Consider the following 20,963-nt stretch of genomic DNA (forward strand, 5'->3'; position numbering starts at 1 on the left):
AAAGTTTTTATGTTGGACATATAGTGTGGTGGCCGTCAGTGCACCTTCTGTCTGGCCATGTCACAGTGACAAATTTTTATTGCCATGTTTATTTAGGACAGTAGGGCAGCCAAAACTATTTTCATCCATATATAGTCAACGGCAATTAACAAAAGCATGTGCAGGTGTTAATTCGTCTTCGTCTTCTTTAAATTAACCTGCTTTAACTTGTGTTGATGCCTGCATGGTTGCACAAAGCAAAAACAATCTATTTTAATCCGAATAGCGGTGAGGTGCTGTTTACAGTTTACAGGTGATGTATTTTAAATGATCGTCAAAATAATTCAACTGATCGGCAGGTTTTTCACCTTAAAAGGTAAAATTTAGCCAACCTTGTAGGAAAAAATAGGTTGCGTAGGAGTTAATGGGTAAACATAAAATTTATATGATCGATTCAGAAGCAGTACAAACTGACATATGGTGGGTGGTCACTGAAAAATTGCGCTAACCTACCTTTCCATACATAAGACTTGTAGGCGTGTGGTCATCCCTGGTTAACGTGATGGTGCTTTTTCAGTGTGGTCAATCTTGTGGTTATTGTTAATTATGGAATTATTGTTTGGTGAGAGAATTCTTGTCAATATAATCTAGATGGTCCTGTTAGTAATTAACTTAGCGGTCAATGAGGTTATTTCATGCAAGGTCATCAAAGTATTGTAAGGCATTAAGAATTCTGCTGGGGAAAGCAACAAATAATTGCCTCAGCCGTAATAAAGTGTCCATGATCTTATAACTTAACTACACACTGTACAAGAGACCAATTACAGACTATAATTAGTGGTGTTGCTCCATAGGTTACACTGCACAGGAGGTAGAAGAGGTTACACTGTAGAGGTAGAGGAGGCTACATTAGAGGTTACACTGTATAGGTAGAGATTACACTGTATAGGTAGAGATTACACTGTATAGTAGAGATTACACTGTATAGTAGTTGATGAGGTTGCACTCTAGAGGTAGAGGAACTATACTGTACAGTGGTAGTTGATGTTACACTGTAGATATTACACTCTGGAGGTAGAGGAGGCTACATTAGAGGTTACACTGTATAGGTAGAGATTACACTGTATATAGTAGTTGATGAGGTTGCACTCTAGGGGTAGAGGAACTATACTGTAGTGGTAGTTGATGTTACACTGTAGATATTACACTCTGGAGGTAGAGGAGGCTACATTGCAGGTTACACTGTAGTAGTTGAAGAGGTTACACTCTAGCAGTAGAAACTACACTGTAGAGGTAGAGGAGGCTGCGTTAAGATTACACTGTAGACATAGAGGAAACTACATTAGAGGTTACATTGTAGAGGTAGAGGGAGCTACTGTAAAGAGAGGAGGTTACCCTCTAGAAGTAAAGGAGGCTACATTATAGGTCACACTGTAGAGGTAGAAGAGACTGCTTTAGAATTTCCATTGTAAAAGAGGTTACACTGTAGAGGTAGAAGAGATTACACTGTAGAGGTAGAAGAGGTTACTCTGTAGCGGCAGAGAAGTCATTGGTAGAGGTCTTTTTCTTTGATGGCATAGGTCTTTTTACTTTGGGTAGGAGAGTATAGCTTACTATCATGTTGTTTATAGGTAGCTTGTTTACATCTAGTAACAAAACACAGGGAATGCAGTATGCAGATCTTGTTTGCATTGATGACTAAAGGTAGATTGTTCATGTAATAAACAAACACAGATCAGTTTGAACAGGAACTAAAATTGTAGGCGTTCGGCATTTTAGGCGATAACATTTTTGTGGTTTTACTATGTACAGCCACTGATATCTGGTCTGAACTTACTTTCAGTTCTTAAATTAGACATTTGAGTCAACCGTCTAAATTTAGAAAAAAATCTTGAAATTTACATTTGACCCGCACCATGAGAAAACCAAGATAGTGCATATGCAACCAGCATGGATGCATATGCGACCAGGTTGGATCCAGACCAGCCTGCGCATCCGCGCAGACTGGTCAGGATCCATGCTGTTTGCTAACGGTTTCTCTAATTGCAAGATTTGAAAGCGAACAGCATGGATCCTGCGCTGGTCTGGATCCTGCGCTGGTTGCAAACACACTGTTGGTTTTCTCATGGCGCAGCTCATTTATGGTAGCATATTTCTTTTTGCAGGTAAGGCAAAATAGTATGCTAGCATGCATACTAATTAAGGTATTTAAATCAGAAAAGTAATTTATATAAGGTTAACCTGTCACAACCAGCAGGAAATGTGCCTTTAAATGGAGTGAATTATTAACACCTGCCGACATACAGTCACTGGAATGTATTTTATGTAACAACTAAAATCATACCTGTCAGTAACACTGATGTGCCCACAAAGAAAAGATACATTTAAAAAAGTTCATAGTAGTAATAACTTGATTCAAGACAAAGACATGTCTGATAGGTCTGACAACATTCAGGACATTCTCTGCCTCTCGATTTATGAAGGGAAGTTGTCAGTTAATACTTGTGGAGAACAAGTACACATTGGTACAAAATCTTGAGACCCTGACCTAAGATAAACTGTCCGCTGTTATGTTACTAAAATACTGTTTCTGCTGCAAAAACAGTGTTGAAATGGCTGCATAACGGTTAAGAAATTGCTGTGAAGACATTATTATGAAAATGGCGACAGCAAATTGCGTGAGAGGGGTCGCCGTCACCGCACAGTAGCAGTTGGTGCAGCCAATATACATTAAACACATCAAAATAGCAAATGACTGTCATTCACCATGGCAATTTATCAGTAAATGTTTTTTGATGTCAGTGGTGATGCCCCCCTTGCCAGTTTTACCAAAGATGTGTCATTTACCTATATCCCAATGAATGGAATGTTGTCAGTAACATTAATTCTGCAGAATAATGCTGAAAATGACATGATAAACTTTTTTTTGTTCAGATTAACACAATAGTGCAACAGACTAGCAGTATTTTGGTGCTGTTTACCTGCCAGTTTTTGTCCACTACTGTACATGCGTTGTATTTACTTAGCAGGTAACTGACAGACTTCCCACACATTTGATTACTGTACTCCACCATTCTTCATCATTCAGGCTCAGACCTTTCTGTTATATAAAGGTACATTTTGTATCAAACTTAGAATGCTGAAATTGCGTTTGAAGAATAAGTAATCCAACAGACGATAGGGACTCGTTATGGGTCCACCGCCTAAAGTGTAAAAAGTCTGTGAAGAGGAAATCAGAGGATACCACCAACATCTTTTAACAACAATACAATTTTTGCACATAATTATCTAACCAAATGTAATAACTTTATTTTAAACGTTTCTGTACAAAAAGAGGAAATCGGCTGAAAACACTCTTCATCAGTTGGAAGCATAGAACGCAACTTAGCAACATGCACTTTGTTTTCATGAGAGGTTAATATGCAAAGTGAGACGCACCTCACACCCCGTAGCACCGTAAATGTTCCCCACTATCCCATAATGCCATATACCAAAGCCTTGCACAAGAATCAAACCTGTTCCCTTCCCCATGCCCTAGATTGTGCAGTTTTGTTGAACTTAAATATTTTTGGCCCAAACACAAACAAACAATAATGTACTTTTTCCCTAACTCAGCAACAAGAAGCAACAAACAAAATTTTTCCATTGATAAAACTCTCATGTTATTGATTTCCTGCTGGCTCTTAGCTGCAGTATCAGTCTGAATGGCAAAAACAAATAGATCCAGCAAATCAGTAAAATTTAAAAAATAAAACAAATATTTACAATGACAAAGCAAAAATTATTGTGGGAGTAAGAGCAACAATGAAATATTGATCGCTGTTTGTGAAGAAAACAAATTACTGGAGTTATTGACCGTTGGAAAAAACCCAGCTCAAGGATGTGGTAAAAATCTAGGCTGTGTAACATGTTAAACACTGGGGGCAATGAACTGTGAATCACCTCTGTTTGTTGTAATGTTTTATAAGTGTATTGGTTGTGTGAACAAACCATTCATTTAACGTATGAAAGAGCTAGAGAACACAAGGCGTAAAAATTTCTAGAAATAGGAAATTAGATTTTCAGAAATTTAACAAGTAGGAGGTAGTTGTACTTGGAATAGAAAATATATATATTATATATATATATATACTGTAGTATTCTTTTAAAGACAATAATGGCTTATTCATTGACAATGGATCAGTTTAAAACAGTGGGAATTGATCAGTTCTTAATGAAAAGGATCGAACAAAAACTCCGGGACGATCATTATTTGGTAAGTGTTTTATTTTAAGTATTTTGGGCAGGTTGATCTCGAGTTCTAACAGGAAAATGCACCTATTAGTTTTATTGGTAAGTTTTGTATTTTGAAATCTTTGTGACTTTTAAAAAGGCAAAATGGTCCTTTTTTGTTTGGTAAGTGATTTATTCTGAAATCTTTTGTGTTGTGTTAATGAAAGTCGTAAAGGAATAGAGAACGCTATTGTGAAGGTCCTTGGGTTGAGGTCAGGTCTGTTTTGTAGATATTGCGCAGTTGAAATACATAATTGAATATTGTAATTTGTAAATTGAACACACCTGTAAATAATTGACAATTTGTTTTATCTCTAAATGTGTCTTATGTAATCAGCTTTGATAGAAAACATGGAGATAATTGCACAGTATTTTTCTATACATAAAGGTTATTTTTACCAATTCTTTGTCAACAAAGCCAAACCTACAATGCCATGAAGAAACTCTTGGAAAGATAATAAAATAGTTATTATCCAGCTTTTGTAGCTATGACTTCAAAAATCAGTCTACTTTATATTACGAGACGACTGCACCAATTTTCAAAAATTTCCTGAAACTTGTTGTAGCAATTTATCTTCCGCATTTCAATGTTCTAATAAAAAACCCTGTATGAAGGGAGCAGCAATAAACTGTGTATGCTAACCAATCTGGAAAACAGACTGTTTAGAACTTTTTGGTCATTTTTTGTGAATTTGTACATTAATGTTTGAAATCATTTTATCTTCAGGATTTAGTCAAGAGTCATCTGATGTTCGCAGTGAGGGAGGAGGTTGAGGTACTGAAGGAACAGATAGCGGAACTTATCGAACGAAACAATCAGCTCGAATATGAGAACGGCATACTGCGAGCTGCAGCTAGTCCAGAGACGCTGGCAAAACTGTCGCAGCCAAGGCAACCACTGCCATCATCATCATCATGAAGGACGGGGAGAGAGAGATGTATTTAAACACATCGCTTACACTCTATACTCAGTGCTCACAACACTGGATTAAGGGGAGGTCACTTCATTTGTTTTAAAGCGAGTTACCTACCTTGCAGTGATAATCGGTAGAATGGTCTCCCTTTGTTCAGGAAGCCAACTGTGGACAGTCCATAAAAAAAAAAGGGAGGAGCCGTGAAATGAGAAAGGTGACAATCTTTGATGAATTTATTTGCATACATGATGTATGTAAATATGATAAAATTCAGCGAGTTGTCGAACAAAGGTGACGGAAGTTTTAGCAGCAAATTAAAACTGAGGCATGATAGGAATAAAGACATTTAGATGGCCTGGAAAAAGAGAAAGGCAAAACAAATGGAACTGACCAAGAAGGATGAGGGAAAACAAACACTTACTGTTTATTGACCGATATTTCTCGAGAATATCCAGTGATAGACCCTACCCTAAAACTGAATGCCCCCTCCCCCCCTCTATCCCCTGCCATTCTTGCTTTTAAACTAGCCATATTTCACCATGAAAGTGCTTTATATGAAATAATCGTGCTGAGAAATTATAGCCTATCATATTTTACTTTTTTCTCTAAGAATTTCTATTTCTCACATTCTCTACTATTGTTTGCACGTCCATACTTGGACTGTGTTGATGTACAGAAAAAAATGCCCATTTTTCACTTCTTTTTAACTTCTTGCATATTATGTAAATTAGTCTTAAATCTGTGTAAAAAATTGAATAATCATGGCTTTAAAAACAAAAGGGGACAGTCTTTCTATTGTCCCCTTGATGCACATAGCCGACAAATCCATCATCATGATCAATTTTTTTTTTCTTCAGGTGGTTCATACCTATATAATATTTATATATACAGGCATTATATATTATTACATTTATATATACATAATAACAAATATAAGCAAGTATCTTTTTGTTAATATTTTATCTTAAATACTTTTTTTATGTGAAAAGTTTTTAACGGTATTCTATTTCTGCAAATCAGTTGAAAAAATAATATTTCTACAAGTTTTAAGCAATGAAGAATTCATTATGAGATTATGTAGTATATGTGTTGTCGATATAATCAAGAATTGTATGTGATAATCATAAGTTAATATCTATAGGTTAAAATCTAAAACCTTCACCTCTAACCAGATTATTTAAGACCTCTTGTCGAACGAAGATAGGGGTTGACCAGACAGTCACACCTTTTTTTTTTTATCTACGTTGACCAGAGTTGAAAATTTTATCTACGATGTTTGAAAATTTTATCTCGAGGTAATTTTTACTACTTATTAGAACTTCCGTTTGTATTGAAGTTCAATTGTCCCTGCCTGTTGCCCATTAGTGACTCCTTAAGAAGTTTAATAGAGCTTCTTTTTTTTACATTAAAGGTGTAAAGCCTTGATTTCAGGTCAGTTCCAAAAGACTGGTTGAAGTTCCAGTCTGAAGAGAGAGGATCAAACTTGTGGCCCTTGATTTCCATGGACAGATATCTTACCACTAGATAACTTTGTCTGCTGAAATGAGTATTACTCAAAACTTGATTTTCTTGGTTGGAGAACGCCCACAAAATTTTCTTCTTTTAGATTTTATGGGTTTGAATATTAAAATTCATGCAAACTTTGGTTTTAGCCCACAATCTTTTGGTCTTATGATTTGGTTAACCAAATACATAAAATTTTAAGGCATTTGATGAAGTGTATTATCATCGTTACTCATCCAATGGTCTTCGTTTTTCTTGTATATATTAAAAAAAAAATGGACCTCCCATGGTTGAACAAAGTGGTTTTTGGTGAAGGCTTTAGGTTTTATGGATTATATACAAGGGCATATAAAGTTTGTGTAATATTGTCTGACAGTGATTTGTAATGTAACGGCTGTGTAATTATTTTTGAATGTTTTGTTTGTATAATAAAATGGAAGTATTTATGAGGGTTTGAGTACTAGCTGAATTGAGAATATGTCTGGAGATGGTGCAAAATTAGAAACTTTATGAGAACGTTAAACTCAAAATTGTTTTGCAATAAATGAATAATAGATGAGGTAGTACATAATTAAACCATTCCGCTACTGCGACTACTTTGACCTAGTTTCCTCTTATGTTTACCGATACATAAAATTTTGCAAAACTGTGAAAATAAAACACATGATGGAAAATTACAGTACCAGCTTCAAAATTTCTCGTTACCAAGCTAGTTCCATTTTGTGGGCGCATGTTAACTATTTGTCTATGGGTCCTCAGTTGAGGACACTGATGGGAAAGTTTATCAAGGTCCTTTCATGATAAGGTAAAAAAAATTGTGCAGGGAGTAACAAAAATTAATAGAACTTGCTATAGACTGGAACACGTTGAGAGGTAATATACATCTAAATTATAGATGGAAAACATTACCCCTCTCCTTAAACAAATAATAAGCTGGCAGTTATTTTCCATTCCTGCAATTGATTTTATTGATCCCATGTGAAAATTGTTCCAGAATTTTCTGGTTGTTTGCAGTAGTTTTATGATGCTAAAAGATTCAAGATAAGAATTTAAAGAGTATTTTCTGTAACTTCTGTGCTACAAAGTCCTGTTCTGTTCAGTTGTGAAAATGTTTATAAATAGTATATGAGATCTTGGAAATAGTGAAAAAAAATCACTAATTTTGTAGGTAAAGGGAGACAACTTAAAAATAAAAGTGCTATTTATTTTATCAATGAACTGTTGTATAGAAGTAATCATACATTATGCAAGACCTATATAAAAGTTGTATTTTATATAAATTGGTACCTGTTGTATATATGCACGTTGTACATGTTGAGAAAAATTATAAAAATGTATAAAGAACTATTTTAATGTATCATTCTTATTTAAAAGTCTGATATGATTAGTACTGGCATATATTTCACAGTTGACATTTTGTAGAAGTATTTTAAATTAATATACAGTATCGCTCGAAACCTGCCGTGTCAGTTTAAGGTAATGACCCATAATGACAATTGACAATTTCTGTGTAGTTATGTACTCCTCTCCTATTTCGGCATTTTCTAGCACCTTAGTTTGGTTATACATGCAACTAGCCGGAGAGGAGCGGTGATATAGTGGTTAAGTTGTTGGCAACTCGACCTAGAGGTCGTGGGTTCAAGACCACACCTCATATTGCACCAGCACTGGTTTTTTCTAGAAAGCAGACTCAAGCGTAGATTGAATAAACTTGAAGCTTTCTTCACAGTCGAGCTAAAATAAATTAGTATACTGTGAAGTCACTAATATTCGTGGGGGACTAATTTTCGTGGTTGAGTCAATTCACGAAATTTAATCCCAATAACAAAGAAGTGAAATTCCCATTCATGTTCAAAAGTTGCAGTCCACGAATTCATATCCCCAGGAAATTGCTGTTTTGACTAAAACTATGAAATTTCATGCCTATGAAATTTATTGATTACACAGTAAACTAAAACTGCTAGCTGGAAGATGCCAAAATTACTTAACGGAGATTGTGATCAGACGGAAATTGATAATTATCGTTACGGTTCAGGTATTTTAACACGTTACTTTTATTGCTAAAATCTTGAATGAAATCTGTATTATATGACAAAGATTTTATTGAAATGAAATTCTGGCCAGTTTATTTCAGTCAGTTTAATCAAATTTTTTACCCTTGCAATTCTGGCATATTACTGTGTATATTAGAAGTTTAAAAAAGAAAATGAATGAAAGTCTTGTAAATTTAAATCACTTCATTTGGTGTTTGAATCTTTGAATGGGAGATTTGTCTTCGCAAAAGATTGAATGTTGAAAACCTGTGACAGGAAGTGTGGTAATGACATATGTTTTAAAGTGTAGGTGGAAAACTGGAAAAGCACATAATGATTCCAATATGTACATATCAGTTCATAAAATAATACAAGTATTTCGGAGTGGTGTGATCTGGCTGTGAATGTATTTAATACGCCTGCAAGTTTTCACATTTCTGTAGCTCTATTTAGTGCACAGCACGGAAAATTTATGTTTTGTTTTGGTAAATATATTTAGTTTTTCGTAAAAATAAGTACTATGATTGGGTTGTTGTTTTTTTGTGGGAACAAATATATTTGAAGATTTCAAATTAAAAAAAATATCTACAACCGCCACAAAAATGATAATGACAATAGTGTTTGATGTGTCTGGGTGTTAAAAATTGTGCATAAATAAATAAAAATCTTCATTGCTGCTTCAAATATTTAGTAGTCCTACAGCTTTGTGAAAACTCACATATGGTTATGATGTTTCTAGAGGTAAAATATTATTGTGAAGAGGCCAGTTTGTATATAGAACGGAACAAATTTGACAATGCTTTGTAAATATGTATATACAAGAAAACACATATAATACTATATTTTCCGTTGTTCTTAATGATTTGTTGGAGTCAACTTGTTACTTTTAATCCTTTGTGAGGATGCAATTTTTCTGATGAACATTTTTCGACGGCATTTGAGACACTGCTAAGTCCCCGTGTTGCTTTTTTTTCCGCTGCTCCCCAACCATCTGCATTAGGTGATTTTAAATTCAGAACAAGTGGCAGAGATGTTTGTTAATCTTTGTTGGCTTAAAAACGCATTTCCTCATAATAAATTTACCATTTTTTCATGTAGATTTTAAAATATCGCATACATCAGTCTTACAAAATGCAACATTTTGACAATTTCTACATTTTTTAATTTTAATTTTATTTTTTTTTGACAGATTCATTATTCATTCATGACTTAGAAGAATGGAAATAGAACCAGAGTTACTCATGATTACATTCATACTGGAAAAAGAACACATCCATTTTACCATCTTGAATCTTTTCTTAAAAATTATGTCCATATAATAGGGTACAATATTGTATCGTATACCATTCAATATTCTGTAATAAACACTGCTTGTACAAATAGAAATTAACTGGTGGAAGTAAACATCCATATTGCACTAAGGGGAAGTATTATTTCGTACTTTACTCTTTTCCAGACTACTTTCATTAGTAAACTTGACTTGGTAAATAAAGTTCTTTTTTTTTTTCTTCATCAAGTGCATATAAAGTTAACTTTAGCTACAATAAACACAAAGTTTTAAGTTGTATGATAGAAGGGTCATTCCACCAGTTTTTTCCCACCTTGCGTGATCCAGGTCTGGCAAAATCCACTTGAGCCCAATACAGTATCCCAGATCATAACCCTGTTGTACTGAGAATCCATTGTAATTCTTCCAAAAACAAAAAAAAACAACAAAAAAACTTTATACACATTTGGTGTTGTATATCGTTCTGTAGTTATTATATTTTGTAAAAGAAATAAAAAACAAAAATGAATGCAAAAAGTAAAATTATGCTCTATGAGCACAAGATTTATTGTTATGTGTTAATGTTATTTATTCTATTATTACAAATCTATGAAATAGCCATTCAAGTAAAATGAAAGTAGAAGCATGCGTTTATTGACACGGATCATATTTTTTAGAGAAAAAATCATCTTTCAATTTACCAAAGCTACACAACAGAAGTATTGATTATATTGTATTGAATATATATGCAGAGGTTAGCCTTTTTAAGTTGCAGCTCGGAAATAAAGATAGGCAAAAACTGTTTGTATGCTTTCTGACTTGAGAATTAAGTCGTTAAGTAGGAACTTGGTATACAATTAATGAAATATTATTTTATCCGACATTGTAAGATTAAATTGTGTTATTAACCTATAATACAGAAATTTTTAGACAAGATTATAAGATGAAAATGGCATCAGCAGCTGGTTGTTCAGATTTCAAAGATTTAAGGAAATGCTTGTTTCATGTCTAAAGAAGAATTAAAGTCAGAATTCCTCATATATATCAGTGTTTTGTATTTATTTGATTCCTGTAATATCATATTCACCTTAAAGTGCTGAAAAAGGTGAATTTCAGCACTGAACATTACGGCCCAGTTGCCACCACGGCCCAGTTGTCAGATTTTAGAAAACCCTTTCAGTTATGAATGGTTGGAAGATGGCTTTCGTTCCCCTTTACTTTTTCGCTTGTAAAAGCAAACTCGGATTTGAATGGCAGCTGAAAACCATGCATCTTTATAAGCTTACTATTCAAGTTCCTATTGGACCAATGTAGACATATTACCATTTCAAGAACTTCCCAGCTTGAGTGGTAGAAGAAACCGTGCTTGGCTTGAACTTACAACCCTGCCAGAGTAAGATTGCACTGGACTGATTTTCACATACTGTGAAATCAATTTTCCTGGGAGATTAATTTTCGTGATTGCGTCAATCCACAAAATAAAGTCCTAACAAACAAATAAAATTCCCATTCATTTTATCTTCAAAAGATGAAATCTATGAATTCATATCCCCATGAAATAGTTGTTTTGGTCAAAACCATGAATATTCATGCCCCCGAAATTGAAATGATTTCACAGTAGAAGGGAAGCAAGTACAAGTAAAAGCAAACGTGTGCCAGTATCATTAGTGGCAGGATTTGTTTCAACTACTCTGTTCTGTCAAAGTGTATCGTATAGAAAATGTACAAGCACAGAATTTTGTATACCACCTCGTAAAATTTTAGATATCTTGTAATTAAATGAAAGGGCCAATGTAGAAAATGTTGCCTCTTTTAGGGACAGAAACTCTAGAACCAATAACGTGACATAAGTTGCAAGTGTAGTTAAAATCCAATGTAAAATGTCACAAATATTGTGTTCACAATGTAAAATTAACAAATTTTGGCTCTTTTAGGGGTCAATCAGGGACCGTAACTCTGGAACCTATGACTAGATCTGCCAGATTCATCATGGAATCCAAGATCTATTGTTAAAGATATTTTGAAAAATCAAACCATAAATTAAGTCTCTATATGGTGCAAAAGCCTAAATAGCAATTTTTAGCTTGACTATTCAAAGAATAGGGGAGCTGTCCTACTTGCCCCGGCGTCGGCGTTAGCATCACACAAATGTTAAAGTTTGCGTACCACCCCAAATATTTTCAAAGTTCATTGAGATATTGCCTTCATATTTTGCATACCTGTTTACGATCATGACCACAGTCTGTAACAAGAGGACCATGATGGTCCTGAATCGCTCACCTCTTCCCACATGACCCAGTTTTGAGTATGACATCATTTTTTCTATTATTTGACATAGTGACCTAGTTTTTGAGCTCATGTGACCCGGTTTTGAACTTGACCTAGATATTATCAAGATAAAAATTCTGACCAATTTTCAAGAAGATCCATTGAAAAATATGGTCTCTAGAGAGGTCACAAGGTTTTTCTATTATTTGACCTATTGACCTAGTTTTCGAAGGTACGTGACCCTGTTTTGAATTTTACCTAGATATCATTAAGGTGAACATTCTCACTAATTTTCATGAAGATCTCATGAAAAATATGGCCTCTAGAGAGGTCACAAGGTTTTTCTATTTTTATACCTACTGGCCTAGTTTTTGACCGCACGTGACCCAGTTTCAAAACTGACCTAGATATCATCAAGGTGAACACTCAGATCAATTTTCATGAAGATCCATTGAAAAATATGGCCTCTAGAGAGGTCAAAAGATTTTAATAATTTTAGACCTACTGACCTAGTTTATGACCGCAACTGACCCAGTTTCAAACTTGACCTAGATATCATCAAGATGAACATTCAGACCAACTTTCATACAGATCCCATGAAAAGTATGGCCTCTAGAGAGGTCAGAACGTTTTTTTATTATTTGACCTACTGACCTAGTTTTTTAAGGCACGTGACCCAGTTTCAAACTTGACCTATATATCATCAAGGTGAACATTCTGACCAATTTTTATGGAGATCCATTCACAAGTATGGCCTCTAGAGAGGTCACAAGGTTTTTCTATTTTTAGACCTACTGACCTAGTTTTTGACCGCACATGACCCTGTTTCGAACTTGACCTAGATATCATCAAGATGAACATTCAGAACAAATTTCATACAGATCCCATGAAAAATATGGCCTTTAGAGAGGTCACAAGGTTTTTCTATTATTTGACCTACTGACCTAGTTTTTGATGGCACGTGACCCACTTTCGAAATTGATCTAGATATCATCAAGATGAACATTCAGACCAACTTTCATACAGATCCCATGAAAAATATGGCCTCTAGAGAGGTCACAAGGTTTTTCTATTATTTGACCTACTGACCTAGTTTTTGATGGCACATGACCCACTTTCGAACTTGACCTAGATATCATCAAGGTGAACATTCTGACCAATTTTCATGAAGATCTCATGAAATATATGGCCTCTAGAGAGGTCACAAGGTATTTCTATTTTTAGACCTACTGACTTAGTTTTTGACCGCACATGACCCAGTTTCGAACTTGACCTAGATATAATCAAGATGAACATTCAGACCAACTTTCATACAGATCCCATGAAAAATGTGGCCTTTAGAGAGGTCACAAGGTTTTTCTATTATTTGACCTACTGACCTAGTTTTTGATGGCACGTGACCCAGTTTCGAACTTGACCTAGATATCATCAAGATGAAGGTTCTGACCAATTTTCATGAAGATCTTATGAAATATATGGCCTCTAGAGAGGTCACAAGATTTTTCTATTTTTAGACCTACTGACCTAGTTTTTGATGGCACGTAACCCAGTTTCGAACTTGACCTAGATATCATCAAGGTGAACATTCTGACCAATTTTCATGAAGATCTTGTGAAATATATGGCCTCTAGAGAGGTCACAAGGTTTTTCTGTTTTTAGACCTACTGACCTAGTTTTTGAAGGCACGTGCCCCAGTTTCGAACTTGACCTAAATATCATCAAGATGAACATTCTGACCAACTTTCATAAAGATCCCATGAAAAATGTGACCTCTAGAGTGGTCACAAGCAAAAGTTTACAGACGGACGGACGGACGACGGACACCGCGCGATCACAAAAGCTCACCTTGTCACTTTGTGACAGGTGAGCTAAAAAGGAGGAGGCAACTCTATCAAGCATTTTGACTGAATTATGGCCCCTTTTCTACTAAGAATATGCTTATTTTAATGTTAAGGTTTGCGTACCACCCCAAATATTTTCAAAGTCCATTGAGATATTGCTTTCATATTTTGCATACTTGTTAACCATCATGACCCCAGTCTGTAAAAAGGAGGCAACTCTATCAAGCATTCTGACTGAATTATGGCCCCTTTTCGACTTAGAATATGCTTATTGTAATGTTAAAGTTTTACTCATAGCTTATATTATACTATCAAGCACAGAGAATAGTCGGCCGCGCTGTCCACTGACAGCTCTTGTTTATAACTCCAGAACAAATGGCCAGCTTTAGAAAGGAATCGAGATATTATGCCAATACAAGTTGTGTGCAAGTTTAATTAAAATCAATTGCAAAATGTGGTCTCTTAGTGTTCACAAGCCAAAAATAATAAATTTTGGCCCTTTAAGGGGCCATAACTCTAGAACCCATGAGATCTGACCAGTTTTCGAAAGGAACCAAGATATTATGCCAATACAAGTCGTGTGCAAGTGTAATTAAAATCAACTGCAAAATATGGTCTCTATCGTGTTCACAAGCCGAAAATAGCAAGTTTGGCCCTTTAAGAGGCCATTACGCTAAAACCCATGATGGAATCTCGCAAGTTTTCGAAAGGAACTGAGATATAATGTCAATACAAGTTGTGTGCATGTTTTATTAAAATCAATTGCAAAATGACGTCTCTATCATGTTCACAAGCCAGAAATAGCAAATTTTGACCCCTTTAAGGGACCATAACTGGAACCGATGATGGGATCTGGCCAGGTTTCGAAAGGAACAGTGATATTATGCCAATACAAGTTGGGTGCAAGTCTTATTAAAATTGATTGCAAAATGCGGTCCACTGTGTTCACAAGAAATTGTGGACGGACAGACGAAGGGCGATCACAAAAGTTCACCGTCACTATGTGACAGGTGAGCTAAAACCCCAGGATTCAGAGACCAGCTGCAAAAGTCCAGCAATTATGAGCTTGCTTCAATGCATTCCAAGACTAGTATCCAAATTTAGCTTTTACCAGTTCTATGATCACAGAAAGCATCATGTACATAGTATGGCTCTTTGGTATATTGAAGACCTTAATAAGGACTGGTATATCCTTTTGAATACAGTACCAACAGAGCAAAGGCAGTCATTCTAGGGTAGCGAAATAACCGACTTACGAGACATTTCTTCCATACTTTGAACTTGGGTCTGCTGATACCAGTCGTATTAAGAAAACTAGGCCACTTTACTGATAAAAAGCTGGGAACAATTTTGACCGAAGGTCACAAATAGAAAATTTCTGTAAATGGAAAATACCTTTTTGGTTTTTTAGCTCACCTGTTACTAGTGACAGGGTGAGCTTTTGTGAGCGCCCTTCGTCTGTCCACAATTTCCTTGTGAACATGATAGAGACCACATTTTGTATTTGATTTTAATCAAACTTGCACACAACTTGTATTGGCATAATATCTCAGATCCTTTCGAAAACTGGCCAGATCCCATCATGGGTCCCAGAGTTATAGCCCCTTAAAGGGCCAAAATTTGCCAATTTTGGCTTGTGAACATGATAGAGACCACATTTTGCAATCAACTTTAATAACAATTGCACACAATTTGTACTGGCATAATATCTTGGTTCCTTTCGAAAACTGGCCAGATCCCATCATGGGTCCCAGAGTTATGGCCCCTTAAAGGGCCAAAATTTGCCAATTTTGGCTTGTGAACATGATAGAGACCACATTTTGCAATCAACTTTAATAACACTTGCACACAATTTGTACTGGCATAATATCTTGGTTCCTTTCGAAAACTGGCCAGATCCCATCATGGGTTCCAGAGTTATGGCCCCTTAAATGTCCAAAATTTGCTATTTTGGCTTTTGTATCCACATTGAGACTTCATTTATGATTTGATTTGATACAAACTTGCAAAATATCTTCAACAACAATAAATCTTGGATTCCATGATGAATCTGTCAGATCCAATCATAGGTTCTGGAGTTATTTTGTATCTGATTACCTCCCCTTATTTTAATCAAAATGGATTTATATCAGTAAGTACTTGTAGGACTCATTTGAAATTTCATTAGTTGGACTCAGACAATCCGGGTAGATAACTATGGACTGATTTTATGTCAAATTACCTCCCTTTATTTCAAATTAAAATGGGTATATCTCTTAACTAATGAAGATACTGATCTGAAATTTCATTTATGCCATCATATGGACTTGGACAATCAGTGAAGATACATATTGACTGGATTTATGACAAATTACCTCCCTTTATTTTTTATGTAAATGAATATACCTAGCAGCTTCTAATGAGATTGGTTTGAAACGTTATTTACGTCTTTCATGGTAAGAAATTTCTACTTTTACTTACTTTTCTAATATATTGTTGTAAAGGCTTGTACTCTGTATCTTCTACATGAATGCATGATTACCTCCCCTGATTTTAATAAAAATGGATTTATCTCAGTGTTTATAGGACTCATTTGAAATTTCATTATTGTCACTAGTTGGACAGGGACAATCAGGGTAGATAACTATGGGATGATTTATGTCAAATTACCTCCCTTTGTTTTAAATTAAAATGGGTTTATCTCGGTAATCAATGAAGATACCGATTTAAAATGTCATTTATGCCATCAGATGGACTCGAACAATCAGGGTAGATAACTGTTGACTAAATTAATGACAAATTACCTCCCTTTGTTTTATGTAAATGAATATACCTCAGCAGCATCTAATGAGATTGGTTTTTAAATGTTATTTAAGTCTTCCAGGGTAAGAAATAGTCACGCTAGTACAAAAATGCAGCATTTGAGCCAAGGACCTTTTAAACTTGTTAGGGAGATTTGCCCAGACTAGTACGCGAGTCATAGGTCAAAAGAGACTGTTACAAGAAAATATTTATCCTGATGATATTAAATGTGTATGCCTATGTGATCTATGTCAAAACTTTATCTTATCATCAAGAGCAATGGTACTCAGGTGAGCAATATAGGATCATTGTGGCCCTCTTGTTTTATGTATTGGTACATACAGGGAAATGACCATCTGTGTTTCCCAAAGTTTACCTTTTGACTAACCACACAATAGTCTAGTCACCAAGAAACGAGACAATTTTTTGTTGGGTATAGTCACACCAACACAATTTTGGTCATCCAGCTTTTGATGTTGGAGGAAGACCCCAGGTGTTCCTGTGGGCATTGTTTCAGCAAGGATGAGTAGCTGAATTGCTTCATAGCACGAATTCTACACCTTGTGGTTTCCACCCCACTTCCGCAAGAGGCGATTTGAAATGGGGGGGGGGGGGGGGGGGGGAGGGGGGTTCTCTAACGATGTTGATGGACCCCTGTAAATTTGTTTTATATCAAACCAGCATTGATGTCAAGAACATCATTTGAATATTTTTAAATTTTCACTCTGGTGACTGCTTTTTGGTAAATGAATAGTTCTGGGTCACTGTGATGTTGACCTCAAAAACAGTTTCATCTGCCGGTCCCGATCAATCTCCCTATTAAGTTTCATTACCCACGCTAGCCAGGCTTTTTTTACAAATGGGGGACAACTGTATTGGTCAAGGATAATTTGTGTGAAATTAATCAACAAGAGCTATCCACACGACACTCGGCTATTTGAAGAACTGATGCAAGTATGGGGTCAAAATATTACCAGGTACTTTCAGACAAAAGAAAAACAGGTAAGACAATGTACTTGTATCTGTATTTGTGGAACTGGATAAATCTTGCACTATATGGCAGTGTGACCATGATGATAAGCAAGTATTCAAAGCCATATATATCAAACAGTTTTGACAAAATATGGAATGGTATGTGAAACTTTACTAATCAATACGTCAAAAAGGGCCATAACTGATCAAAAGTCATTGTCCTAGTTATGAAGTCTTGCCTATACATGTAGACTATAATGGTAAACAAGTAGCCCATGTTTTAAAGCCATATATCAAACAGGTTAGACAAAATATGGACTGGTACCAAAAATTTAACTATTTCCAGGTCCAAAATGGCCAGAACTTAGCCAAAACAGTTGACAGAGTTATGTACTCTTGCTTGCAGATGGGGATCATGATGATAATCAAGTGTTCAAAGTTTTAAAGCCACATGTCAAATAGTTTTGATGAAACGTAGACTTGTATGAAAACTGAATCATTTTCCAAGTCCAAAAACGGGCCATAATTCAGCAACAAGAGGACCATGATGGTCCTGAATCGCTCACCTCTTCTCACATGACCCAGTTTTGAGTATGACGTCGTTTTTTCTATTATTTGACATAGTGACCTAGTTTTTGAGCTCATGTGACCCAGTTTCAAACTTGACCTAGATATTATCAAGATAAAAATTCTGACCAAGGTTTTTCTATTATTTGACCTATTGACCTAGTTTTCGAAGGTACGTGACCCTGTTTTGAACTTTATCTAGATATCATCAAGGTGAACATTCTCACTAATTTTCCTGAAGATCTCATGAAAAATATGGCCTATAGAGAGGTCACAAGGTTTTTCTATTTTTATAACTACTGGCCTAGTTTTTGACCGCACGTGACCCAGTTTCGAAACTGACCTAGATTTTATCAAGGTGAACATTCAGATCAATTTTCATGAAGATCCATGAAAAATATGGCCTCTAGAGAGGTCACAAGGTTTTTTTATTATTTGACCTACTGACCTAGTTTTTTATGGCACGTGACCCAGTTTCAAATCTGACCTAGATATCATCAAGGTGAACATTCTGACCAATTTTTATGGAGATCCATTCATAAGTATGGCCTCTAGAGAGGTCACAAGGTTTTTCTATTTTTAGATTTATTGACCTACTTTTTGACCGCACATGACCCACTTTCGAACTTGACCTAGATATCATCAAGATGAACATTCAGACCATTTTCATACAGATCCCAAGAAAAATATGGCCTTTAGAGAAGTCACAAGGTTTTTCTATTATTTGACCTACTGACCTAGTTTTTGAAGGCACGTGACCCACTTTCGAACTTGACCTAGATATCATCAAGATGAACATTCAGACCAATTTTCATACAGATCCCATGAAAAATATGGCCTTTAGAGAAGTCACAAGGTTTTTCTATTATTTGACCTACTGACCTAGTTTTTGAAGGCACGTGACCCACTTTCAAACTTGACCTAGATATCATCAAGATGAACATTCAGACCAACTTTCATATAGATCCCATGAAAAATATGGCCTCGAGAGGTCACAAGGTTTTTCTATTATTTGACCTACTGACCTAGTTTTTGACAGCAAGTGACCCATTTTTGAACTTGACCTAGATATCATCAAGGTGAACATTCTGACCAATTTTCATGAAGATCTCATGAAACATATGGCCTCTAGAGAGGTCACAAGGTTTTTCTATTTTTAGACCTACTGACCTAGTTTTTGACCGCACGTGACCCAGTTTCGAAATTGACCTAGATATCATCAAGATGAACATTCAGACCAACTTTCATACAGATCCCATGAAAAATATGGCCTTTAGAGAGGTCACAAGGTTTTTCTATTATTTGACCTACTGACCTAGTTTTTGAAGGCACGTGACCCAGTTTCGAACTTGACCTAGATATCATCAAGGTGAACGTTCTGACCAATTTTCATGAAGATCTTGTGTAATATATGGCCTCTAGAGAGGTCACAAGGTTTTTCTATTTTTAGACCTACTGGCCTAGTTTTTGACCGCACGTGACCCAGTTTCGAACTTGACCTAGATATCATCAAGGTGAACATTCTGACCAATTTCCATGAAGATCTTGTGTAATATATGGCCTCTAGAGAGGTCACAAGGTTTTTCTATTTTTAGACCTACTGACCTAGTTTTTGATGGCACGTGACCCAGTTTCGAACTTGACCTAGATATTATCAAGCTGAACATTCTGACCAACTTTCATAAAGATCCCATGAAAAATGTGACCTCTAGAGTGGTCACAAGCAAAAGTTTACGGACGCACGCACGCACGGACGACGGACACCGCGCGATCACAAAAGCTCACCTTGTCACTTTGTGACAGGTGAGCTAAAAATACTTGACAGTCATGTACCCTAGCCTACAGATAGGGACTGTTATAATAAATAAGTGATAAAAGTTTCAACGCCATATGTAAAACCGTTTACACAAAATATGAACTGGTACAAAAAACTTAAACCAAAATTTTTTAAGTTAAATGGGGGCCATAATTCAGACAAAATCCTTGGACTTATGTGCTCTTGCCTAAAACTGGACATGGTACCATACACAAGTGTTTAAAGTTTTAAAGCTTTATCTCAAAAGGTTTTGTCAAAATGCTGGTACGAAAAACTTAACCAAGGTGTGACGACAACGCTTTAGCGAGTAGGAATGCTCTACTTATTCTATGAATAGTCAGTTAAAAATCTGGCCATTTTAAATTTTTTTAGATTTTCTTAAGTTCCAAGATAGCATTAATGTCTTTTGGGAGGCCATGTATTTTATGAACCTGACACGGTTTTCAGGTCTTTGTCTTTCCTTTCAGTTGCAATGACAACAAGCCTTCATCATGAAATTTTCTTTGAAGAGCTTTGAGAAAGGACCACCTAACTAACATTCATGGTAAATTTCAGCAACTTCCTAATGGTTTAAGAGATGTCCTTTAAAAAAGATATCAATGCCGACTGACAAAAAGGGTGATCACAATAGGTCATATCACGTCTTAAGGGTTTACACCTTACAAGTACCTATCCTCTCAATTTCACCAATGTTCTCAAGTTGATAATTTTCATTACTGCAACATGTTAACCAATTCTCAAAAACATCGT

General features: G+C 35.6%; 1 protein-coding gene across 2 annotated transcripts in view; it reads left to right on the top strand.

Annotated features, from left to right (window-relative positions):
* The window catches only part of LOC123554647 (protein bunched, class 2/F/G isoform-like), an 80,182-nt gene extending 69,172 nt beyond the window's left edge, over positions 1–11,010 (top strand). For both annotated transcript variants that reach the window (XM_045344905.2, XM_045344906.2), the window contains exon 3: positions 4,979–11,010. In XM_045344905.2, the coding sequence (XP_045200840.2) occupies positions 4,979–5,170 (192 nt within the window). In that variant the 3' untranslated portion in view covers positions 5,171–11,010. The remainder of the gene's footprint in view (positions 1–4,978) is intronic.
* Positions 11,011–20,963: the final 9,953 nt, after the last annotated feature.

This window comes from Mercenaria mercenaria, chromosome 7 (genome assembly GCF_021730395.1).
Source record: "Mercenaria mercenaria strain notata chromosome 7, MADL_Memer_1, whole genome shotgun sequence".
In the NCBI taxonomy this organism is placed as follows: Eukaryota; Metazoa; Mollusca; class Bivalvia; order Venerida; family Veneridae; genus Mercenaria; species Mercenaria mercenaria.